The following is a 26,999-nucleotide window of genomic DNA, read 5'->3' as shown; positions in this document are numbered from 1 at the left end:
ACGATGGGTGTATCACACTCTCTTGTACCCTCCGAATTATTCAATTTGCAATCACTTTATAATTTTACAGTATAAAGATGTAACAGATTCACTCAGTATAAAGATGGATTCACTTTGCATTTAAAGATTTTAGGGTTGCATTTAAAGTAATATCCTTGCACTTAAAGATCCTTGCAACTAACTCTAGAACGAGAAACTTAAAGAGTAATAGGGTTTTAGCACATCTACAAAAGAGTTTCTTATCTATACTAGACTGGAATTTAATCTGTCAGTATAAGTTGAATTGGGTTCTTAGAGCTTCATGATGCTGACTTAAGATCTGACTGAGAGAATAATTTGAGCATATCTTCCAAGGTTGACTCTCACTGTCAGTATAACATTAGATGGAGTCACTTTAATTTGTCAGTAGAAATATGGATTCACTTTAATTTGACAGTAGAAAGATGGATTCACTTTAATTTGACAGTAGAAAGATGGATTCACTTTAATTTGACAGTAGAAAGATGGATTCACTTTAATTTGACAGTAGAAAGATGGATTCACTTTAATTTGACAGTAGAAAGATGGATTCACTTTAATTTGACAGTAGGGAATTTTTCCTCCAAAAAGGGAAATATTTTTTCCCTCACTGTCTCTCTTCCTCCCCCTCGTCCTCACTGGGAGAGGGGTGAGGGTGAGGGAGAGGGTGAGGGAGAAGGAGAGGGAGAAGGAGAGGGAGAGGGAGAGGGAGAGGAGAGGGAGAGGGAGAGGGAGAGGGAGAGGGAGAGGGGGGAGGAGAGGGGGGCGCATGCGCAGAGGGGGAGGGGGAGGGGGAGGGGATTTGCGCAAAATTTTTCCTTATTTATCACGGATTGCGCAAAAATTCTTCCTTGAACTGTCTATATTAGGCTACTCATAGACAAGATGGAGGATCGGCAACGTTGATCTCCTATCTTTCACCACTGCCATTATAACGTGGACCTCGATATAGCTCCAAGTACTTGCAAGCAAATGCTAGGATATGCAAGCAGCTAGGACAGAATGAAGAAATGAATTCATTTCCATGTATGAAGGAATTAAAGAGAGAATGAGAGTTGAATGGGCAAGGAAAGCTAATGAAATAGAATTTTATGTAATTGACTGAGCGAAGTGAGGTCTAAGATTCAAGTCGATGGTTTGGTATTTCTCTTAATGTTTAAATGTTTATAAATTTTCATGTTGCGCATTTACGGCGAAACGCGGTAATAGATTTTCATGGAATTTGACAGGTAGACCTATGTTCCTTTTTTAATTGCGCGTCGACGTATATACAAGGTTTTTGGAAATTTTGCATTTCAAGGATAATATAAAAGGAAAAAGGAGCCTCCTTCATACGCCAATATTGGAGTGAAAATCAGACTATAGAATTATTCATCATAAATCAGCTGACAAGTGATTACACAGATGTGTGGAGAAGCCAGTCTATTTCTGTATTTCCATAAGGTCTATAGTTTCAATCAGGTACTTGTGGATGAGAATACTGCGTGAGGTCTACTGTTCACAGAACTACTAGTATATAACGGTTTGAAGAGCGGAGTGATGTTAAATCTTATCTTAAGTCGGGCTGTGATAGGAAAAAGATAAGTATGATTTTGAAAGCTTGAGGTTCACTCTTCTATATATTTATATGCATATGCATTCATAGGCCAAGGTTAAAAAAATTACACTTAATATGTTAAATACTAATAGAATCTAGAAAGTTGTGGAGCCACTGACATGCATCTTCTCCAGCATCATGAACTTCTGTCAGCCCTCCTCTATCTCAACTTTTTACATGGAAGGGGAGAGACATTGGTTATGTTCCTTATACAATTTGGCTGAGGAAGAGGATTTCCTTCACTTCATGGGGGTTAGTCCGATATTGGCGGGTGTCCGAAGTACATGGCTTGGGAAATGTAGACTCTCCGAGTTTGAGAACTCTCCGGGAAATGAGAAACTGTTCTTATCAAATGCATTGTAACCGCTACAGCTTCCATTTAGGTCCGCCAACTTGACTCACCTCAGTGCATCGGCTAGTCTGCGAGTCAGCCAGTGCCGTCAGCTGATGAGTGTCGTGTGTGTGGTTGTGCGCATGCGTGTCGACGTGTTGCATGCGATCGGCCCACGAGCCGAGACCCAGCACACAGATGAGGTAACGGGTGGCCGGGCTCAGTCGTACCAACTTGACAGACCTCGCTCCCCGGTCTAGCATTTTGCCTCGGACCTGTGACAGGAAAAAGCAAATAATCTGTGAGAATTGGTTTTCTATCAGATTATAGGGTTGTAGAAGTACTGATAAGGATAAAGAGGGAAGCAAAAGAACAAGAAGGAGAAGAAAATATTTAAGTCCAGAATTTTGCCATGAACTTGCAAAAATAAGAGTTAAATTCTTTTTATTCTTTATTGATTCATACAATAAGTACATCATTAAAATGATAGGGAGAGAAAAAAATAAGGTAACCTTGTGTTATTCCTCTCCCAAATTTAGATAAGGATACACATAGTCCAAAATAGGTTAAGTCTTGTTGTTGTTCTCTTCACAAAATTTTCTGTCTTTAATCATTTTCTCTAAGTAGATTTTTTAATTTAGATGCTTCTGAACACAACATAGAAGAAATATTTCACATTATTACAGATGGAATTATATAGAGGATGCAATTTATTCAAATGCTAATTAATATATAATTATTATTCAACGAGAATCCTAAATAAATGCTGCAAATCACCCCGAAGACTTCTGCAACTGCAGACATTGACAACAGGGTTAACAGCTAGATGGAAATTCGATGAGAATTGCTATCTCTGCTATCCAGAGATTGTCAGTTTGGTGTAAGGGTAAGCATTCCTGACTGGCAATTGGGAGGTACCGGGTTCGATTCCCGGCCTGGCAACTATTTTTGGATAGTAGTTCTCATCGAATTTTCATCTAGCTGTTAACCCTATTGTCAATGTCTGCAGTTGCAGGAGTCTTCGGGGATTTGCAGCATTTATTTAGGATTTTCGTTAAAATAATTATATTTCACATTATTATCACTAAAATAGGAAATATTCACATTATAAAGAAATTGGTTTGAAATCTAGATGAGAAGGCCTAGTAGAGATTGAGTTGTAGTCTGGATAAACTGGTAGTAGTAGGGTGGTAGTAATTAATGAGTACTATTGAAGAAGAGAAGTAAAAGTGAGGGCAGAACAAAAATATAGATGGAGAGAAACCTAAATAGTACACTATGGAAAACAATAATGCTGATTTCAAGGAAGAGTGAAGACAATGTATGAGGAGAAATTGAATACTTGAATTGAATAATTGCCTTTATTAAGGACGGAGTTAGGACTCCAGGTCCTCTCTGCCAAATCTTAGTTTATGCTATAAATCCATAGTTAATTAATTTAATTAACGTTTTGGTAGAGAGTTAGTGTGGAGGATATTTTTAATATCTTTCCGAAGAATGGACATTGATATGTCCAAAGCTCCGCCAATTTATGTAGATGCATAACAATATAATTATCTATAGTTATTATATTACAAATTACTTTTTCATATCATACAGTTCAATAATTATTTTCTTAGTCTATATTATGTAAATTCATCTATAATTTTGCTGTATTGTAAGCTATTGTATATAAGTGTATAAGCCAGTATATATTGTAATCTACATAAATAAAGTACTCAATCAATCAATCAATCAACCATACAACCCTGAGTGATGGAAAGGAGCAAATGTATAGAAGGAGAGAAACCTAGATAATACACTATAAAAAACAGTAATATTGATTTGGAGGAAAATGGAAGAGAATGTATGAGAAGAGGTTGAAAATTAATATTAAAATTGAATAATTGCCTTTATTAAGGGTGGAGTTAGGACGCTAGGTCCTCTCTGCCTTTCAACCCTAAGGGATGGAAGGGATGAAGAGAAACAAGAAGATGCAAGAAGAGGATGGAAAAATATTGAAAAAGATGTAGAAGTATAAACAGGAGAGGAATTAAGTGAAAGTAGAAAAGAGACGGTTGAACAAAACAAGAAAGAGAGACTGAAATATTGCACTACAGAAGACAATAATGTTGATTTGAAGGAAGATCAAAGAGGAGGGAGAGGAAAGGAGAAAATGAAGAAGAGGATCAAGTAGTAGAAAAGGAGGAAGTATAAAATGAGGAGTACAGAATTGTGGAGAAGAGTGAGATATATAAGAAGAGAAGAGAGAGACAGTGGGAAAATGAAAAATTATTGTAAAATATCAGACTCATGAGGATAATAATTAAGATTTATACGAAGATGAGAGAGAAGGAAAGGAAAGGAGAAGATGAAGTAGAGTATGAAGTGGGAGAGGAGGATGGAGAAGAACAAGAAGAGGACAGAATTGTGAAGAAGGAGAGAGAGTATAGAAAGAGGAGGAAAAAACAAACATCGAAGAATAAAATGGATTAGGGAAATCAAAAACTAATAATCATTGGGAAGATGAGAGAGAAAGAAAGGAAAGGAGAACAAGAAGAGGACCAAATTTTGAAGAAGGAGAGCGAGTATAGAAAGAGGTGGACAAAACAAACATCGAAGAATGAGATGGATTAGGAAAATCAAAGACTAATAATCATTGGGAAGATGAGAGAGAAAGAAAGGAAAGGAGAAGATGAAGTAGAGGAACAAGTGGAAGAAGAGGGAGGAGGAGAACAAGAAAACGACAGAACTGTTAAGAAGAATGAGATGTATAACAAGAGGAGGACAACGAACATGGAAGAATGAAATGGATTGAGGAAATCAAAAGCTATTGATCATTGGGAAGATGAGAGAAAGGAGCGGAAAGGAGAAAACGAAGTAGAGGAAGAAGTGGAAGAAGAAGAACAAGAGGAGGACAGAATTGTGAAGAAGGGGAGCGAGAATAGAAAGAGGAGGACAAAACAAACATCGGAGAATGAAACGGATTAGGGAAATCAAAAACTAATAATCATTGGGAAGATGAGAGAGAAAGAAAGGAAAGGAGAACAAGAAGAGGACCAAATTTTGAAGAAGGAGAACGAGTATAGAAAGAGGTGGACAAAACAAACATCGAAGAATGAAATGGATTAGGAAAATCAAAAGCTAATAATCATTGGGGAGATGAGAGAGTAAGAAAGGAAAGGAGAAGATGAAGTAGAGGGAGAAGTGTGAGAAGAGGAAGGAGAAGAACAAGAAGTGGACAGAATTGTGAAGAAGGAGAGAGAGTATAGAAAGAGGAGGACAAAACAAACATTGAAGAATGAAATGGATTAGGGAAATCGAAGACTAATTATCATTGGGAAGATGAAAGAGAAGGGATGGGGAGGAGAAGATGGAGTAGAGGAAGAAGTGGAAGAGGAGGAAGGTGAAGAACAAGAGGAGGACAGAATTGTGGAGAAGAAGGAAATGTATAACTAGAGGAGGACAGCAAACATAATGAAATGAATTAGGGAAATAAAAAATCAATAGGTTCCACAACAACAATATCCATGCCACAAACTTAATCAATAGGTTCAATTATTGGAAAAATGAAATACATCTTCAACTCACAGCCTGATTTTGTCCAACAGCATGATAAGCCACTCTGTACCCATGGAGACCAGTGTGGTTCCTGCTCTGCCAGGACACCAACACACTGAACGGCTGGATGTCCTGAATGGCTAGGTGCAACACCAGGGGCGCAGAGCACAGTCTCAGTGGCTCCAGGTCCAAGAACAGCAACCCTCTCAGTTCTGGTGGTTGCTCACATCTTAGACCGACTAAACCCACTAGTTTCTGGTGGTCCCGCAACCATTCCCAGGCCTCCTGTTGCTCGCAGCCGCAGTGTAGGGGGTTTTCTGCACACAAAAAACAGGAATTAGATATGAAATCGGTGAAAGATAATCCAAATATATAATTAAATATATGAATACCACATTTTATGACTTCAAAAAATCGTTTCTCGGTGGTTCCGAACACGGTATTTAAGTTAGATGAAAACGGTAGTGGTCATGAAATGTGTACGCAGTGGCCAGCCAGCTAGATTGCGTCATCGCCACCAACTGAGGTTTTCAACACCTATTGACAATTCATGAAACTTATCTGTTAAAAAAACATATATATATATATATATATATATATATATATATATATATATATATATATATATATTATATATATATATATAATCATAGGCCAAAGTTGGAAAAAACATAATTTATACTTAATATGTTAATACTAATAGAATCTGGTAAGTTCTGGAGCCACTGACATGCCTCTTCTACAGCATCATGAACTTGTGTCAGCCCTCCATGATAGGAGTGTTGTGGACACTCAGATATTAGGTGATTCATTGATTGAATTTGTCCACATGGCACAGAGGATCAGAGGTGTATCCCCATGCTGTCATCAGCTCTCAGCACACCTTCCCACCTGCGTCCTCAACCGGTTAAGGCCACACCACTCTCTACGTCTCAGCTGGGTGCCAGGAACAATGTCAATAGGGTCATCCACAAGGCCTTTGTTCCTGACCTCTCCCTGCAACCATCTTAGTCTCCATAACTCCCTTGCACTTCTTATTTTCCGTATCTTCTCTAGAAACTGGGAGATCCTAATGAATGTGTTGCAACAGGGAAATGAACTTGTTCTCCTTCTCCAACCTTCTGAGATCTGGAGGCATGATGTTACTAAGCACAGGCAACCACTCAGTCTCTGTTGGTCTCAATGTCCCACTAATCTTCCTCATAGTTTCATTGAAAACTGTATCAATTTTCTCAACATGTCTGCTGCGAGCCCAGACAGAAGAGCAGTACTCCCCTGTACTGTACAGAAGTGCAAGACTTGATGTTCGAAGGGCATTCATGTCGCAACCACAGGTTGTGTTAAAAACAGATGATTGGATAGTTATGAAATGACTTCAGCTACACCGGAAATTTATCACGAACATGCGCGTGACACTTACCGTCTTCTTCTATATACCGTGGTCTGAACCCATCTAAACTTGTATAGTGAGATCCACGTTATAATGGCAGTGGAGAAAGATACCAGAGCAACGTTGCTGATCCTCTGTCTTGTCAATGCCTTCTATGGAGGGTAACTGATACCGGTTTATTGATGTAATATTACCTGTTCATTCTCGTTTAAGATAATCAATTATATTTTATCAAGCAAGAAATGATATTTTTCATCGATCTCATAATGAATTTTCGTAATCAAGATAAAATATTTTGTTAATTAATTTTCAATCATACATTGTTAAAAGACGATCTGGCAACAGAGCAAAGCGAGAAAGAGATAATGCTATCCGCTTTGTTGCATGATAGAAAAGGATAGCAATTCAATTGCTGATCAAATACTGCCATTATAACGTGGACCTCACTAAAGGTTCACAACTACAACTTTGAAAAGTGTAGTAGGTCCACTATATATATATATATATATATATATATATATATATATATATATATATATATATATATATATATATATATATATATATATATATATATATAATCATAGGCCAAAGTTGGAAAAAACATAATTTATACTTAATATGTTAATACTAATAGAATCTGGTAAGTTCTGGAGCCACTGACATGCCTCTTCTACAGCATCATGAACTTGTGTCAGCCCTCCATGATAGGAGTGTTGTGGACACTCAGATATTAGGTGATTCATTGATTGAATTTGTCCACATTGGCACAGAGGATCAGAGGTGTATCCCCATGCTGTCATCAGCTCTCAGCACACCTTCCCACCTGCGTCCTCAACCGGTTAAGGCCACACCACTCTCTACGTCTCAGCTGGGTGCCAGGAACAATGTCAATAGGGTCATCCACAAGGCCTTTGTTCCTGACCTCTCCCTGCAACCATCTTAGTCTCCATAACTCCCTTGCACTTCTTATTTTCCGTATCTTCTCTAGAAACTGGGAGATCCTAATGAATGTGTTGCAACAGGGAAATGAACTTGTTCTCCTTCTCCAACCTTCTGAGATCTGGAGGCATGATGTTACTAAGCACAGGCAACCACTCAGTCTCTGTTGGTCTCAATGTCCCACTAATCTTCCTCATAGTTTCATTGAAAACTGTATCAATTTTCTCAACATGTCTGCTGCGAGCCCAGACAGAAGAGCAGTACTCCCCTGTACTGTACAGAAGTGCAAGACTTGATGTTCGAAGGGCATTCATGTCGCAACCACAGGTTGTGTTAAAAACAGATGATTGGATAGTTATGAAATGACTTCAGCTACACCGGAAATTTATCACGAACATGCGCGTGACACTTACCGTCTTCTTCTATATACCGTGGTCTGAACCCATCTAAACTTGTATAGTGAGATCCACGTTATAATGGCAGTGGAGAAAGATACCAGAGCAACGTTGCTGATCCTCTGTCTTGTCAATGCCTTCTATGGAGGGTAACTGATACCGGTTATTGATGTAATATTACCTGTTCATTCTCGTTTAAGATAATCAATTATATTTTATCAAGCAAGAAATGATATTTTTCATCGATCTCATAATGAATTTTCGTAATCAAGATAAAATATTTTGTTAATTAATTTTCAATCATACATTGTTAAAAGACGATCTGGCAACAGAGCAAAGCGAGAAAGAGATAATGCTATCCGCTTTGTTGCATGATAGAAAAGGATAGCAATTCAATTGCTGATCAAATACTGCCATTATAACGTGGACCTCACTAAAGGTTCACAACTACAACTTTGAAAAGTGTAGTAGGTCCACTACAAAAATATACAAATTGGATATATGATAGGTGAAAAATTCAAATATAATATATAATTTTATAAATATATAATATAATATACTGTATATTATAATTCAATAATACTCAAGTACCAAATTAAAGTTGAAAAAAGTGAGGTGAATCAATCACTTGAGCAGGAAATGTTATCTCTATTATAATAAACTAAAGAACTGCCTTATACAAGTACAGGATAGGAAAATTATGTTTGAGGCATCATCACGTCTGAACTACTCAACTGATTAACTTGAAATTTTGCATATAGATTCATAACTAACCGAGGATGGCTATACGCCTATTTTTTTGAATCTTCAGAATTTCATTAAATCAAGTTTTCAGTTTGTCAAGTTTTAAAATAGACCCTTGCGGAGCACGGGTTACCTGCTAGTCTATAATAAGCTAATAAAATAAGAAAATTCTTATCATCGGGTTAAAACGATATCTATTCCAATGAAGGAGCTCCGTTGCGAAGCATGGTTGAAATAGATTTATCCACTAATGAACGAATGAATACATTGAACATTTTCATAAATTAACCCTGCTAATTTCATATCCCGGCCGTTAACAGGTTACAGTATACAGAGAGATAGTACCTACTGATGTTAGTGAAACCATGTTATTAACGACGCTTTTTCAAATAATAATTTATTGTAAGTTACTAGTAATTCCAGGAAAGTAATCAGAAAGCTCATATATAAAAATAGGTTTGGGAAATTGTGTTGTTACTTAGTAATACCATAGAGAAACGATATAGGTATATAGAGAAACGACATAGATATACCATGGTAAGGGCGTTTATGTCGCAACTTTTACTGTTATCCCAAGCCGATAGTTCACATAGTTCTTTCCCATGAAGCTGTGTGACGCTGGTAGTCTCTCAAATTGTGCCATACATACACTCTCACCCCAACAAAACAGTAAAAAATTTACAATAATCGACAGTAATCGGCTTGACATAACAGTAAAAGTTGCGACATAAATTCCCTATACCATGCGTCTACTTACGCTATTGTTTCTCTATGGTAATACAAAAATAAAGATTTCCTTCTAAATTCCAAGTCTCTAGACTTAATCACATTTATTTGAATCGAATTTATTTATTTTGATGCTAAAAGCATTGATTTGATGCAATATCTCCCGTTCCTTCCATTAATCAATTTCTAGGGTAACAATTTTAAAGCTCTAGGAGATAAATTTTCTAGTATTAGATAAATTTCCCTTCTTCAAATATTGTCAGTCACGGCTCAACTATAGTGAGATCCACGTTATAATAACAGTATTTGATTAGCATGTTGCTATCCTTGTCTATCATTCAACAAAGCAGATAGGGCTATCTTTCTCTAGCTCCGCAACGTTGCCAGATCGTTTTTAACAATGTTGAAATATAATTATTTAACAAAATATTTAATCTCAATCATGAAAATGTATCATCAAATCATTAACAAGTATATTTTTCTCACGAATTAATTATAATAGGTTATTCTAAACAAAACCGATCAGTTATAAAAACATCAGATATACCGGTATCTTCTATAGAAGGCAGTGGCAAGGCAGAGAATCGGCAACTATGTTTTCCTAGCTTTCTCCACTGCCATTATAACGTGGACTATAGTAGCCTAATAAGCGTTTAATTGATTATTCTAAACAAGAATGAACAGTTATTAAAACATCAGATATACCGGTATCTTCTGTAGAAGGCAGTGGCAAGGCAGAGAATCGGCAACTATGTTCTCCCAGCTTTCTCCACTGCCATTATAACGTGGACTATAGTAGCCTAATAAGCGTACTGTTGTACTCTACGTCATAATACTTTATAGCGCTCCCCTACCGCCCTCTAGCGTTGAAACACTTCTGTCAACCAACGGAAGAATGACGAGTCAGTCCGTCAGTCGTTCGGTACGATCTTACGGGAGTTCGCTGACCTGTTGCAGTGTTCGAAATTATCAATTATTTCGCTTTTAAAATCAACCCCCGCGGTTTAAAAGTGCTTGATTATAATTCTACAATCAATAATTGATCGTTATCAGTGGTGAGTGTCCAGTGAAATTCAATATTATAACGAAAAACATGATAACAAATTTGTGCAAATTTCGAACGACCTTCAAGGATCTTGGTGAGTGATTTTTCAATATTCTTCTCTTATTTTGAATTTGTGATTGTTATCTATGCTTATACATTGATAAGATACGTATTTTCATGAGAATTTGATAGGTGGTGGGGGGTGGAGATAGTTTTTTTGGTTCAAAACGAGATAAATTTGAAATTTGGGTCAACATAACCTCAAACCTTACAAATTAAATTTCAAGCTCCGGCCTCGGGGGTTGGTACAAGATGATACCAGAATGCATTGGGCTCTAGGTGATAGACTATTATTACTGAGTGTATGTTTCTATGGATGATTATAAAATTATTTCTGTGTTTATCATCTTACTTATCACTATTTTAAAGGGGGATGGTATGATTTATTACATACTAGCAGGTAACCCGTGCTTCGCAAGGGTTTATTTTAAAACTTAACGTAATGAAATCCAGAAGAATTGAAAATAGGCCTATAAGAATCCTTGGTTGATTGAAAATTTATAAGCAGCATTTCAAGTAAATCAGTCCAGTAGTTCAGACGTGATGATGCGTCAAACATAATATTTCCCTATCCTCCACACGTGTGTGTACATCTTTAAGCCAGTTCTTTCCTCTATTATACTATAGAAGATGATAGATAGATGGATATATCATCCATTTATCTATCATCTTCTATACTATAATAGATGAAATTAATGAGAATAAATTTTGAAAGGTTTGAGATATCGATGTGCGGTTTTCACCATACCTTTTCTCTGGAAATCCTGTATCGGAATCATGTATCATATGACAACCTTTCAATTAAAAAAAGAAGTTCTATTTAAAATGGTGGTTCCAAAAGGGCGGAAAAAATTTGGGTGCGACGGAAAACCTGTTTTTATCATTCGAAAAGGATCCCCAATCATACCTATCTTCTAATTTAAGAGAAATGTTCTGCTGCTTCCTTACAACAACTGAAAGCATGACAAATAATTGAAAACTTGATGTAATCAAATATTGAAGAATTTAAAATAGGTTTATAACCATCGTCCTCGGTTAAGCAAGAATCTATATGCAAAATTTCAAGTTAATCAGTCCAGTAGTTCAGACGTGATGATGCGTCAAACATAATTTTCCTATACTACTTTACACCTGTATACGTGTATAATCCAGTTCTTTAATATACTAAAATTTTTTAACTCCGACCATATGATTTGGTGATTTTTTTATGAAATCGTATGTACTATTAATGAAGTTTGAACATTTATTCTGAAAAGTCTAGAAGGAAAATTGAAATTTGGGCTCCCAGGTGCACGAGATTGATATTTTTAGAATCTATGTTCAAAATTAGGAGATCTAAATCATTCCCGTTTTTCCGGTATGCAATCCACAAGTTGACATGTTTTGATGCGAACAAACGAACACACGAACAAACACAACCCTACTCTCTCTTATTATATAAGATGTAATCTACGTCTTTCTCTAATAACTATTATTAATGAGTTACGTAACGCAATATAATGGGAGAGGGGGATGTCATTTAGCGTTACAGTCTATCTCTTTAAAGTTTTGTCCTACCGATATGTTTACGTTACGGATAACGTTACGATTCCGTTACGCTACGTTACCGGTTAGAGGAATCTGAAAATCTCTGATTCTTGTGTTACATAATTATAAATTATTGTTATTCACGTATCATCAAGGGCTGTTTTTTCTAGTCGAAAGATTTTAAAATATTAGCTTCAAATTCTAGTTGAATTTAGTACCAGAACTCCGTCCCGAAAATGTTATCATGTAGTTTTTATTGATTTTGTGGAAACATTTTGTATGTCACTATTATTCCAAGTAGACGAGGGCTGTTTTATAAGTATAGAGATATCATTTTCAAATAAATGTTTGAATTTCAGCTGAATTGCTAAGTACTTCGAACTAAAAATGTTATCTATAGACTATATATAAAAGCGAAATGGCACTCACTCACTGACTGACTGACTGACTGACGGACTGACTCACTCACTCACTCACTCGCATAACTAAAAATCTACCGGACCAAAAACGTTCAAATTTGGTAGGTACGTTCAGATGGCCCTTTAGAGGTGCGCCTACCAATATCTTTTGGCAATATTTTAACTCTAAGGGTTGTTTTTAAGGGTTTGAAGTTCGTCTTTTAGCATGTATATTCTTCTTCTCCCAATCTCTTAATTATAATTGAAATTTCCATATCATATGTTACTATAGAACTATAATCTAGATAGAGTACCTCTTCGAAACAGTTGTTTACTGGCAACTAAATTAATAATTTTGTCAGGTTGGCATTAAGTTGAGTTGACTTTGTTAGGTTGGCATCAAGTTGAAGATTTAAATGCATTTATCGCGGAAAAATTGATTGGGCACTGCTACTTCAATCCTGGGAATATTATATTACTAGCCGTCAGGCTCGCTTCGCTCGCCATATCCGTTTAGCCTGGACCCCCGACTGGATTGCCCTAACATATGATAAAAATGCTCAAATGAAAAATTCAGGCGAGCGAAGCGAGCCTGCTGATCTCACTCTTGGACGATCCAGTCGGGGGTCCAGACTAAACGTCTGGCTAAACGGATATGGCGAGCGAAGCGAGCCTGACGGCTAGTTAATTCATATGATTGCTAGGATATTTTATTCCATCTCACACTCCTTAATTAATACAAGGGTCGTTTATTTAGTAGAAAAATGACTAGAAACAATCTATATTCAAATAGATTTTTTTCTTTTAGATGAATAATTTGTACTTCGACTCGAAAATTCTATAATAAATTTAAAGGATACTTCAATGTAATTCGATCGTATACGAGGGTAGTTTTTCTAGTCGAGAGATAAACAATAGTATACGAGGGTAGTTTTTTCAGTGGATAAACAAAATCTGGTTTAATTTTCAAATATATGTTTCCCTCTCAGCTTCATGGTAGCTTTTCACAATTTTATGATAAATCTAGAATATAATTCAATGTAACTCGATCGTATTAATATTTATACGAGGGTAGTTTTTTTAGTGAAGAGTTGAAAAAAACTGATTTATTTTTCAAATAGATGTTTCCATCTCAGCTCGATGGTAGCTTTGCAAAATTGTAACTTATGATAAATCTAGAAGATAATTCACTGTAACTTGATCGTATTAATTCATACGAGGGTAGTTTTTTTAGTGGAGAGATGAACAATAACTGATTATATTTCAAATAGATGTTTTCATATCAGCTTCATGATTGCTCAACCATGAAGGGCTATCATGCAATTATGATGAAGATGGATATAATTTTGTGGCATTATTATGATATTCATTTCTACAAGGTTGATTTTCCTACTGGAGAGATTTTATGATAATAATAATAATGATGCTATCGAAGCTTAGTAGCTTGTTGGGCATTCCAAAAATTCAAATTTTGCTTTATGATCATTTAAACTATCTTTAAATAATCTCTCTCTCTTTCCTATCGATGTGTACGAGGGTTGTTCATTTAATTAGAAGACTATTGAATATAAATGATCCCATTCAGCTTAATATCTTGCCAGACCTTTTCCAAACTTCGGCTATGAAGAAGTTTGAAGTTTTAAATCATGATGATTTAAATTGATACTTTATTGAAATTCTCTGTCATCCATGTATACAAAGGCTGTCTTATCAAGAGAGATTCTGGATGAAATAATCAGATATATTTACTAGGTTGAACAGCTAGCTTGCTGGATATTCCCCAAGCTTCAATTGACCAATAATTGAAGAGCTCCATTCCAAAACCTGCTAAGTAATTTTTTTCAGATTTCTGTTTTTCAGGTTATATCTCATCAAAACATATATGACTTTTATCATTTGCTTGTGTGTTTCTTGTCAAAACCTGCTTCTTAAATCTGTAATCACCATTCAAACATTAATTTTTTTCCAAAACCTGTCAAGTCAACTAGTCGTTTTTCCCAATCTATGCCATGTTTCTGTGCATGCGCAGTTTTATTTCTACAAAAATGGTTAGATGAATTATATTGAACAACAACGTTGAAAATATTACATATTGATCTTCTAATGATGAATTAACTTCCAGCGAGAATTCATTGACACAGAGCATACAGTGATTCAGCAATAGTTTTTCCCAATTTGCCAACAAACTATGTTTTTGACTTAGCAGGTTTTGGAATGGAGCTCTTCAATTATGATGATAATGTATTTGAATTCGTATCATTCAAATATATACTTCACGGTTTATTATTTTAATACAAAAGCCCGGTTGCACAAAAGCTTGTTGAATTTAAATCATGATTGAATCCATGAGAACTAATCAGAGAACGCTATTTTGAAAAGAAGGTTTCTCTGATTTTTTTCTTGGAGCTGATCACTGTTAAATTTGACCGGCTTTTGTGCAACCGAGCCAAAGACTCCTAGACTAATTATGCTCCATTTCAATTGAGATATAGCTTACATTTTTTATTTATTTACCAATCACTTGATAATGGCATCATATAGCCGAAACATGTTTTGAGTAAACAATTTTAAGAAGAATACTTAGATTTCTATTTTTTTTATGTTGAAATTGTATTATGGCTGTACTATATGTCATTAATAATAAATGTATCTGTATTGCTGTATCAATAATTGGTATTTTGCGATTATTGTACTAATAATGTTGTTATTTCTACCATTATTCTCCAGACAATGCAAAGGGAATAATTGTTTCTTAATATCATGATACTGTTCATATTGCTGACAATCGTTCATATATTATTCTCATAAGAGAATAATTGAAAAATCTCTATCAAAACTTTGAAAACCTCTATAAAAACTTCAAAAATAGATAACTATGGTGAATACTGTTAACGCAATGTGTAGTTGACTAGGGACGGTTGAGACTTCATACTTAACTATTAACTATCTTCTTCTTCTTCTGGTTCCTTCCCCTATCGGAGGTTGGAAATCATCACGGCAATTTTCACTTTATTGATTGCAGCCTTGAATAGTTCCCTTGAGTTGCAGCCATACCATTCTCTTAAATTACGCAGCCAGGATATCCTTCTTCTTCCCATGATCCTTCCTTGCAATATAAGTCTCAACAGCTCATACTTTTCACCCCTCATTACATGGCCCAAATATTGCAATTTTCTTCTCTTTATAGTCGCAACAGCTTCACATTCCTTTGCCATCATTAACATTACATCCCTATTTGTCACTTTTCTTGTCCATGGTATTCTCCACATCATGCTATAGCACCACATTTCAAATGCCTCGATGTTTTTGAGGTTTGACTTTTTCAAAGTCCATGCTTCCATGCCGTACAACAAGGTAGAAAACACATAACAACGCAGCATGCGTATTCCAAGTTCTAGTTTAATATCTCGGCTACACAGAAATCTTTTCATTTTTATGAACACCTGTCGTGCTATTTCCACTCGTCCTTTGATCTCCCTTGTCTGATCGTTCACTTCAGTAACCCATGCTCCAAGATAATTATATGCTGTGACTCTCTCAATAGGTGTATTGTGCACTACAATATTAATTGGCACTCTCTGCTTTTTCTATACTTAACTATACTTATACTATATTTATCTACAGCAATGAATAATACTTGAGTAACTAACTGTGTAGAGGAAATTATTATCATGCTTTGAATACTGTGATTCTACTAATATAGAAAGAATCATGCATATTCTCAATGAGAGAATAATTATTCTGAGTCAGGAGACTACAGTAGAATATAGCAGAATATGAAGTCATATTCTATGGACAAAGTACTATTCAATTATAGAATAAAATAATGAATAGAGTAGTTTATGGAACAGAAAAACGACATTCGAACGATAGAATAGAGACGATCTAACTAACCTTCGGTTCTGAGACTCCTTATCTGCGTCTCCAAAGGCCGGAACGCATTTAGTGGAAGATTCTCCAAATAGTTCCGGCTCAGATCCAGGATTCTCAACTTTTTCAGTGCCTTGAAACTATCACTGGCCACTGACGAAATCCAGTTTCCATACAAATGTAACTCAGCTAAGTTATTCAAGTTCTTGAACGTACTTTTTCCAATATTGCTCACTTGGTTGAACGACAAATCTAAAACTTGTAGTCCTTTGATATCTATTGGAAAATCTTCTAGCTCTTTTAATCGGTTTTTAGTAAGGTTCAATAGTCTCAGGTGAGCCAACCCTTGGAGACGTTCTTGGGGTAGAAGTTCCAACTCGTTGACCCCTAAATCTAGGGTGAGTAGTTCGGGGAGGTTTTTGAAAGCCCCGGGGGACACCCTGGATATCCGGTTTTGGGATAGGAAAAGATGGAGGAGTTTCGGGAAAGCCTCAAAGTCTTTGCTTGTCACAATTGTCAGGTTTGTTCCACAGATATGTAGCTCCTGTAAGGAAGGGTACAGTTTAACCGTTGCTAAATCGTGGATCTGGGTTAGAGGGTTGCCCGTTAAGTTTAACCAGTCTAGTTCGGGGAGGTTCTGTTCAGATAGCGCTGTGATCGGGATCTGCCTGAACCGGTTTTCAGCGAGATCTAATCTCCTCAAGGAACTTGCTGAGTGGAAAAAGTTGGCAGGTAGAGCCGTGAGGGAGTTTTCACTCAGGTCAACATCTGTGAGGTGGGGTAGTTTAGATGAGGCGAACCCTGACAATGAGGAGACACTATTCTTATGTAGATCCAACTCCCTCAGTTTAACCACGGTTAGTTTTGACATATCCACTGATCCTATAGAGTTCTCAGATAACACTACAACTTCAAGATGCGGGGTTCTAGATAGCGCAGTGTAGGGGATGGTTTGGAACGAGTTCCCATTCAACCTGACCTCCCTCAACTGTTTCAACCCTGTCAAAGTATTCCCTGCGATTTCTCTGAGGAAATTCTGTGACAACGACACTTTGTACAGATCTCTGTTACTGTAGAACGTTCTCTCAGGCAACCGTCTAATGTAGTTACCGTCCAAATACGCCTGTTGCAACGAAGGCAAACCTTTCAACGTGTTCTCGTTGATATTTGACAGATTGTTGCCACCTACTTTAAACACTCTTAGTCCTGGTATGTTTAGATGCACTAGTGATGACGCAACCAACTTATTAGATTCTAGGTTGAGTTCGTTGAGATTGTTCAAACCTTTGAACGCTCCCTTGTCGACTTTGGCTATTGAGCAATTTTTGAGATTCAAAAACCGGATTGGTAGACCCTCTTGGAACATCTGATCATGTAACACCACAATATCATTATCAGACAAATCTAAAATACGCAACTTTTTCAACGACATCAACGCTTTTGGTTCAATATGTCTTATCCCGTTTGCCGAAAGATACAACTCTTCCAATTCATGTAGATCGGAAAACGTTTTCGACGAGATATACTTCAACTTGTTTATACTCAAATCCAAAAACGTTAACGCTTGCATGGGTTCAAACGTGCCATCCTCGATTTGAGATATTGAGTTGTTGTTGATGTAAACTCTGTGAACAAGTAGCAGATCTGAAAACAACGCTTTTTCCAGTTTCGTCAACCGGTTGTGTCCTAACCAGATTATCTGTAAACTGGATTGTCCTTTCAGGGAGTCGTTGTGTAGTTTCGATAAACTGTTGGAAGCTAGTTGTAGGGAAACTAAGGAGGGTGCTTCATGTAGGAACACTTCTCCCAGCTCGGATAACAGATTCCCTTGTAGGTCCACATGTTGGAGACTGTCGAGACTATAGAACGCTCCAGATTCCACTACAGAAATCAGGTTGCTCTGTAGATGTAACTCTAGTAACGCCGGTAAAGCTTGGAAAACTCCACGATCAATCCTTTTTATCCGGTTACTCTGCAGTCTCAGTTCTTTCAACTCGGTCAAACCTTGGAAAGTGCCCGATTCTAGACTCTCAATCCAGTTCCCGTCTAAACTAAGGGATGACAGTTTTGTGCTGTGGTTAAACAACGATTTTGGCACATATTCTATGAAGTTTTCACTCAGATACAGCTGGGTGAGTCCTTTCAGTGTGTAGAATGCGTTTTCGTCGATTCTTCGCACAGCGTTCTGTTGGAGGTAGATGACTGTGAGTAGAGGGGAGTCCGTGAAGGCATCGGAAGGGATTTCTAGGATGTTGTTCTCAGATAAAAATAGTTCACGCAGTTGGGGGAGGTCCCTAAACACCCCGCCGATGTAATGAACATGGTTGTGGCTTAGATCGATAGTACGGAGCTGGTGATTGGTCCGGAAGGTTCCCGCGTCCAGGAACACAATTTTGTTGTGGCTGAAGTCCAGTGTCTCCAGTTGTGTCAACGATTTTAACGCGTCTTTATGTACAGTTTCCAAAGAGTTATAATACAGGGAGAGAGTCTTCAGATGGGGGAGAGGACGAAACGCGTCACTGGGGAGGTTTTCAAAGTTATTTGAGCTCAAATCTAAGAAGTAAAGACTGTTGAGTTTGGAGTAGTTGTCGTCTGGTATTGAACTGATCTCGTTCCAGGCTAACCTCAACGATCTGAGGTTCTCCAACCTACGAAACGACGCCATGTTGAAGAAAGCCAACTTATTCTCCGACAAATCTAACTCCGTTAACGTCTGTTCAAGTCCGGCAAAAGCATACTCGGAGATACCGTGGAGAACGTTGCCTTTCATGTTGAGTTTTGTTAGGAGAAGGCCGTAGAAGCTGTAGCTGGGTAGGTTGGCGATTTCGTTGGCTTCTAAGTCAACTGAGCGGAGTCCTGTGAGCCCCGCCAGGGCTTTCTGGGGGATTTGGTCCAGGCGGCTTGAGACGATGCTTAGGGACTCCAGGTGGGCTTTCACGGCCGATAGTGCGTCTTCCTCGACGGATTGGAGGCCGGTGTGCTGAAACAGAAACGAGGGGAAGTGGTTTTAGAGTCGAGTATCATATAAGTTAATTCAAATTTTTTCCATAGCACCTAGTTGAAGACGAATAAGCTATTCTATTTTGACTTGAATTGATAAGAATATTGCTTGGAACGGTAAAACCCATTGGTTAAGCCTTCTATATTGGTCAAGGATCAAATTGAAGATTTTTTCTAGCACGAAAGGATACAGTTTTCTGCTTTTGCACTTCCATTTGAACACTTTAGCACTAAATTAACTCGTGTGGCTTTGTGCGTTGAAGTCTTCTTACTCCATGCACGTTGAGCAGCTGGATTGCTTCCACTTTCACATGTTGATGAAATCTTTTCTCATGTTTTTCTGCAAATCTTTGGATTTCACTGATGACTGTCGCCACTTTAATTCGAATTGTGTAGTTTGAATTGATATTGATATAATAGAAGTTGAAGAATTAACAATAATGAGTATGGAAAATGGAAAATTTGAAAATTGTCACAAGCACAATTCCTTCTTCTTCTTTTCTCTATGTCTATCTTGCTATCTTGTTTTTGGAGTAATCTGCATTTTTACTGTGCTCATCTATCATAATTTTAGTTTTACATTAATTTATAGTTCATTCATGTAGCTATTTTGTTTTGTACCACTATGATTCTTGTTAGACTCAGTGGGAATTGTAATATTGTATAAATAAATGAATATTAAGCACATGTATATTTATCAGACAAGTTTCGAATCGATTATCAACTTCTACAGAAAATGAGTAACAATTGATGGAGAATTTGACATTTGATTCAAAAAGGAACTATTATTTATGGAAACTCCTCGTTCCTCTAAAAATAAGAGGCTGTAACGAACTGAAATCCTAGTGTCATATCCTAGATTTGCACCTACAGATTACAGAATCTCTATTATGTACGTACAGACTTATGCCCCACGAAGACGCGAATTCCACTTTTGATAAGCTGATGCTTTACTTATTATATCTGAAAATGATTGTTGAATGATTTCAAATGATTAAATAAATAGAATTGATATATATTTGATATATATTGATATATATTTGTACAGAAAAGTAAGATTCAGATATGATAAGTATTGCATCAATTTATGAAAAGATAAATGCGCGTGTTCGTGGAGCATACACGTCTGTGCGCACTTTACTAGACAAATCTCAAGTTGAAATCTATATAAATAAAAATGGAGCCTCATATTTTGTCATCCAATAACTTTTTTATTTGTGCACCGAATTTGATGATTTTTTCAGTTGCATTCGTTATGTTCAGTACCAGGTTTATGGCCTATCAAATTTATATTCCGACTTCAGGACTCTTTCCTACGGTCCTTCAAAGTTTACATGTAATCCTTATGGTAGAATATTTGTGAGCTGGCTACACACAGGAATTGAAATCAGCGTTTATAATCATTGCGTCATCCAACAGCCGTCGGTAGATAGTGGTCAAGAGTGAGTGCTGCTCCATAACCGCCCATGTATTATTTTATTGAATAGTATTTATTTATTCTCAAGGCCCCGACTAAAAACAAAATGACTGTTCTGTGTGTAACCATCCAGCAGTGCGGCCTCAGGTTAAAGACTTACATGCTCTAAAGACATTGCTTTGTTTCGAATAATTGTGCTGTCTTCTGTGTTCAGATATAATTGATTTTCAGTAAATTATTTATTTTGCAGTTGAAAAATTTTCTATATAAATAAAATGTCGTATCGCGCCTCCTCAGGTGTGCATCCAGCTAAAGTTTGTCATGAGATGCATTAAACTATTTGACGGTACTAAGTTCGCCGGGCCAGCTAGTTATAAATAGATTTTGATATACCGTGGAATGATTGAATGTTACAAAGATTCTTCCCATCATCATCTAAAAAATAGGAAACGTTCAATCTTGAAATTCTCTTTAGTTTTCAGTTCTCGTTCATTTTCCGGCAGCTAGGAAACCGTAACTACTCCCCAATCTTCCGTGATAGAAGGAGGTATGATGGTAGGAGTATGATAGTAGAGTGGATACTGTAATGTTTAATAGCTCCTAAACGGTAATCGTTCTGTAATTGACAGCCATATCCCTCTCCTATGTCGCTTGTTCCAATGAAGTTAATTAACGGAGATTTGCGGCTCTCTCTCACTCTCTCTCTATCTATCTCTCACTCACTCTCTCTCTCTCTGAATCACTCTCCCACTTTAAGGAGACTACACACTGGCAGCTTAATAGTTAATGCTCGGTGCGCGGCTTTTACCCCTATCAATTGATAAGACCACTCTAGAGGTGGCTTGCTGCTAGTGTGATGGGGCCTTGTCTGCTGAGAGTTTCACCACAAACTGTCAGAGTTTGCCCAAATGAGGAGCAGTGATGTTGTTCTTAAGGAATGCTGACAGCTTATAGGTTCTTGTCTGCTGAGAGTTTCACCACAAACTGTCAGATTTTGTCTAAATGAGGAGCAGTGATGCGGTTCATGAGGAACACTGACAGTTTACGGTAAATGGCTACACTGCAGTGTAATGTGGCCCTGTCTAGTAGTGTATACGTACTTAACCCATTTACAATTAGGACAAGTCGTTCCGTATACGTGTGTTTGCTGCTATGTGTCCATGGGGATATCTTCTTGACTGTGTCCTCTTCATGGTTTGTTTTTTCTTTTTTCTCTTCTTTTTCTTCTCCTTCTTCTTCTTTTTCTTCTTCTTCTTCTTCTTATTCCTCTTCTTTTTCTCCCCCTCCTCCTCCTCCTTGTCCTACTCCTCCTCCTACTCCTCCTCCTACTCATCTTTTAATCTTTTGAGAACAGTTTATTAAATTCTTTCAATATCAATATGAAATCGTTATTCAACAATAAATATCGGGGACCGAAGTTCGCTCTGGAGTGCAAAAGCATAAAAAATGTATTACGAAAGAAGAAGTTATACTAACATTCATACAGAAATATTCTATCTAATCACAGTAAATTGAGATTATTTTCCAGAGGGATGCAAAGATTTCCCTCTCAAATGCCGGTTAAATTTTAATCCTGATTAACTTACGTAAAACAAATCAGAGAAGACCATTTCAAAAAGATGGATCTACTGGAATTAATCAGGATTGAAAATAACCCGGCTTTTTTGCAACCGGCACTAAGTACCTGATTGAATGATTACAAAAGTTCAGCAGCTGAGTAATAATAATTTTGACACAGTCCCACATACATAAACTCGCTCACTCACTTCCATCACCAACAGGCGACGAAATAATTAATATCAGCTAATAATTTTGACACAGTCCCACATACATGAGCTCGCTCACTCACTTCCATCACCAACAGACGACGAAATAATTATTATCAGCTGTTTTTCGAAGGATGAATAATAATTATTCTCTTAATGTCCTTCAGCGAGTTTTCCCAGAGATGAGACCTAGTGCAATTGAATCTTTATATTATGAACCCACTATGTTCTGAATTTCGTGAGAATCGTTAGAGCCGTTTTTGAGATCCGGTGAAATACAAACATATAAACATATAAACAGAAGTTGCTCGTTTAATAGTATAGGATAATAGTAATAGTATACAACTTCTACATCAACAAACTGATACGGGTTGAGATATCAATGTGCGATTTTCGCCATTCATTTTATCTTGGAACTAAGTCTGTGTCAAAATCATGTATACCATGACAAACTTCTCATTAAAAAAATGAATTCGGATTCATATTAGGAACAAAGATTTTGAAGTGACAGAGTTATTTTTCTGAAGAGTAATTTTTCATATTGAATAAAAATACTAAGAAATTGTCAAAGAGCACAGATTTATTGATAGTTGGAAAGACCGGTTTCGGTTGTTACACCATTGTCAATCATCTCAGATAAACCATAATTGAATAGACTCAAAACGTTGTCAAAAATCCAATTTAATGAAATAAAAATTGATAATGAAAAAAATTATTATGTGTGAGCACACACGAAAGCATGCTCCTGTAAAATATTAATTTTTATTCAATTAAAGTGGATTTTTGACAACGTTTTGAGTCTATTCAATTATGGAAAAGTTCCACAACATCAACATTTACACTTCTTCTTCTTCTTCTTCACTTGAAGGATTAGGTTTGTTAAAGAACCTGTTCCGGCACCCATCTTTTCCTCGGTCTTCCCACGTCTCTTTTCCCAGTAGGTTTATAGCATTTAGCCTCCAAAGGTATTCGTCCAGGAGGCATTCTATTCAAATGACTGCACCAATTCATTCTGTTTTGAATGATTTTTCCATGTAAAGGTGTAACAGATAAAGCTCTTCTTATCTCCTCATTTCTGATTCTATCTGCTCTAGTGCATTTACACTACAAACTTAATTAATTTTCAGATAAACCAGTTTATAAGAAATTGACAATGGTGTAACAACCGAAACCGGCCTTTCTAACTATCAATAAATATGTGGTTTTTGATAATTCCTTAGTATTTTTATTTAATATGGATAATTACAACAATATCAACTTCTGAACTACACAAAACGTGAAAATATTGGAATACTTCATACTTGAATAATGCGCAATGTGGATGAGAACCTCAAAGAATCAATGTGGTTTTTGACGATTTCTTAGTCTTTTTTTTCAATATTTTAATATTGATTTGCTGAAAATGATGTCAAATTGCATCAATAATCAGGCTAGATTAGATAGAACTGAATTTTTCTTTCTCATGTTAGTTACAAAATAGGCTATTTCTGCTCAGCTTTAAAGTAAAGTATCATTGGAATTATTCATAAATTTCTCAAATAATTATTGGTATGAATTACAAAACAACTCTGCTTATATCTGATGTAATTGCAAATAAGTGTAGATTCTCATGAATTTCTCCAATAATTTTTGTTCTAATTACATTTGAAAGTGGTTGTGACAATTCCGTTAAATAGCTTTATATTATTCGATATAATATATTATATTATTCGATATTTTGTCATAAAAGTAGATTCGTATGGCTTTTGTTGGTGGGGAGTCCCTTGCGGGAAGGTCCCACCGCCTGAATATATAATTTAAGCCGTCAATGGGCCTTACGACTGTCATACTTCAGCCGGGACCGACAGTTTAACGTGCCCATCCGATAACACGGAAGTGATCTGGTTAAAAAACTTTTAGTAATGAGAGGGTTTGAACCCGGGATCTCTATGCTGCTACGCAAGCACTCTATCCACTAGATCACGATCACTCCTGGATATTTGTCATGAAGTTACCTCTGATAAAAAACACATAATATGCTTCCCATTGAAACTTGATCATGAAGAAGAAGAAGAAGAGGGGAGTTGCGGGTGTGTGTGTGTGTGTGTGTGTGATTGAGAGAGCGAGAGAGAGTGATAAAGTGAGTGAGAGCAAATTAGTGAGAGGGTTGATTGATTGATTGAGTACTTTATTTATGTAGAGTACAATATATACTGGCTTTCACACTTATATACAATAGCTAAATTATACAGCAAAATTATAGATGATTTCACATAATATAGACTAAGAAAATGATTATTGAGCTGCATATGATATGAAAAAAGCAATAGCTATAGATAATATTGTTATGCATCTACATAAATTGGCGGACAATGTCCATTCTTTGGAAAGAATATTCAGAATATCCTCCACACTAACTCTCTACCAAAACGTAAATTTCATTAATTCAACTAAGGATTTATTTGTAAATGAAAATATTGTAAAAGTTTTAAATAATATGAAGATTTGAGAGAAAAAACTGAAATTTGATAAAGTAAGAGAATTATACAGGTAAATAAGATCAAATCATTGATTAATAGAATGGAGTAGGCTGAAAGTAGATCAGGGTTATCAACTTTCAGTAATATACAGCAGTAAGCAGTGGATAATTAAAATAACATATAAGGGCATAACAGATATAACAGATAAGGGTATGATTGATTGATTGAGTACTTTATTTATGTAGATTAAAATATATACTGTCTTATACACTTATATACAATAGCTTACAATACAGCAAAATTATAGATGAATTTACATGATATAGACTAAGAAAATAATTATTGAACTGTATATGATATATGAAAAAGCAATTTGTAATATAATAACTATAGATAATAATTATATTGTTATGCATCTACATAAATTGGCGGAGCTTTGGACATATCAATGTCCATTGTTCGGAAAGAATATTAAAAATATCCTCCCCACTAACTCTCTACCAAAAGTGAGAGAGAGAGAGTGACTGAGAGAGCCTGAGAGAGAGTGAGAAAAAGTGAGTGAGGGAGTGAGTGAGAGCAAATTAGTGAGAGGGTATTAGAGAGAGAGTGAGTGAGAATGTTCAAGAGTGACTGAGAGAGGCAGTAATAAACCAAATTCAAATTACAACGTTGTATCAGTGATCACATGGCATCCTAACCGAATATTGGTCCAAAGGTTGTAATCCATGGCTGATGGGATATAGATTCAACTGGTGTTCATCTGACGTTCCCACCCAGATTATTATATTGTTATCACAAAGCCCTCCATCAGAAGCCCATGTCAAATCAATTACCAACTGATAAGGATTCGTAGGGCTGCATCAGTCGACTCTTGGTTAAACCGGGTTCAATCAGTCGATTCTAGATTTAAACTTGGTTTTATCAGTCGACTATGGATTTAAACTTGGTTTCATCAGTCGACTATAGATTTGAACTGGGTTTCATTAGGTTACCGGATCGTCTACTGTCATTGTTGCTTTTATCGTATGTCAATGTTGATTTTGGACATTTTCGATCAGAATTTCAATTAGTTTGGGTTGAAAATTATTATTTGTAGACTTCAAATATCTGACATGATCACAATATTGGGTTTAGTGGAACTAAACCTGTCGTTTCGTGAGAATCATTCATTAGATGTACAGTATCAGCATTTCAATTTAGCTTGTTGGGATTATTCAGTTGGAAGTGGTATGAAGCGTTCAAATAATTACGGTTCGATTAAGTGTAGTTGACTTTGACCAGTCAAATTGTGAGAAATCGTTGGTCATATCAGCATTTCAATTAGGGCTATGGTTTATTCAGTTGGAAGCTATATGAAGCATTGAAATAATTTGTCATAATTAGATAGATAGATAGCCTGCTACCGATTTGGGCATTACGGTACCATATTGTAACCATTGGTGCCAATGGTATCAATAGGATAGATAGATAGATAGATAGATAGATAGACTTGGTCTTACCTTTTCATAATTACAATTTGATCAATCAATGAAGTTCGTCCTGTGAAATAATTGTGAGGAATTGTTGTTTGTATTATAACTTCAATCAGTTTTCTGGGTTCATTCATATGGAAATTACAAAGCCTTTAATTTTCTGCAATGATAAAAATTGTGTTGAGTAAAGCTACCATTTTGCTGCCTTTATGAGGATTATTGGTTCTATAGTGAGGTCCACGTTATAACAGCAGTATTTGATCAACATTGGTGTTTGCTATCCTTGTCTATCATTCTTGTAT

At 36.4% G+C, this 26,999-nt stretch overlaps 1 protein-coding gene across 1 annotated transcript in view; it reads right to left on the bottom strand.

The window, feature by feature from the left end:
* Window positions 1-1,981: 1,981 nt before the first annotated feature.
* The window catches only part of LOC111046940 (protein artichoke), a 204,622-nt gene continuing 179,604 nt past the window's right edge, over window positions 1,982-26,999 (bottom strand). The window contains exons 4-6 of the mRNA XM_039435180.1: window positions 16,608-19,563; window positions 5,517-5,803; window positions 1,982-2,221 (exon numbers count right to left, since the gene is read on the bottom strand). Coding sequence (XP_039291114.1) covers window positions 1,982-2,221; window positions 5,517-5,803; window positions 16,608-19,563 — 3,483 coding nt within the window. The remainder of the gene's footprint in view (window positions 2,222-5,516; window positions 5,804-16,607; window positions 19,564-26,999) is intronic.

This window comes from Nilaparvata lugens, chromosome 8, assembly GCF_014356525.2.
Source record: "Nilaparvata lugens isolate BPH chromosome 8, ASM1435652v1, whole genome shotgun sequence".
NCBI lineage: Eukaryota > Metazoa > Arthropoda > Insecta > Hemiptera > Delphacidae > Nilaparvata > Nilaparvata lugens.
This window is presented reverse-complemented; position numbering and strand designations above follow the sequence as displayed.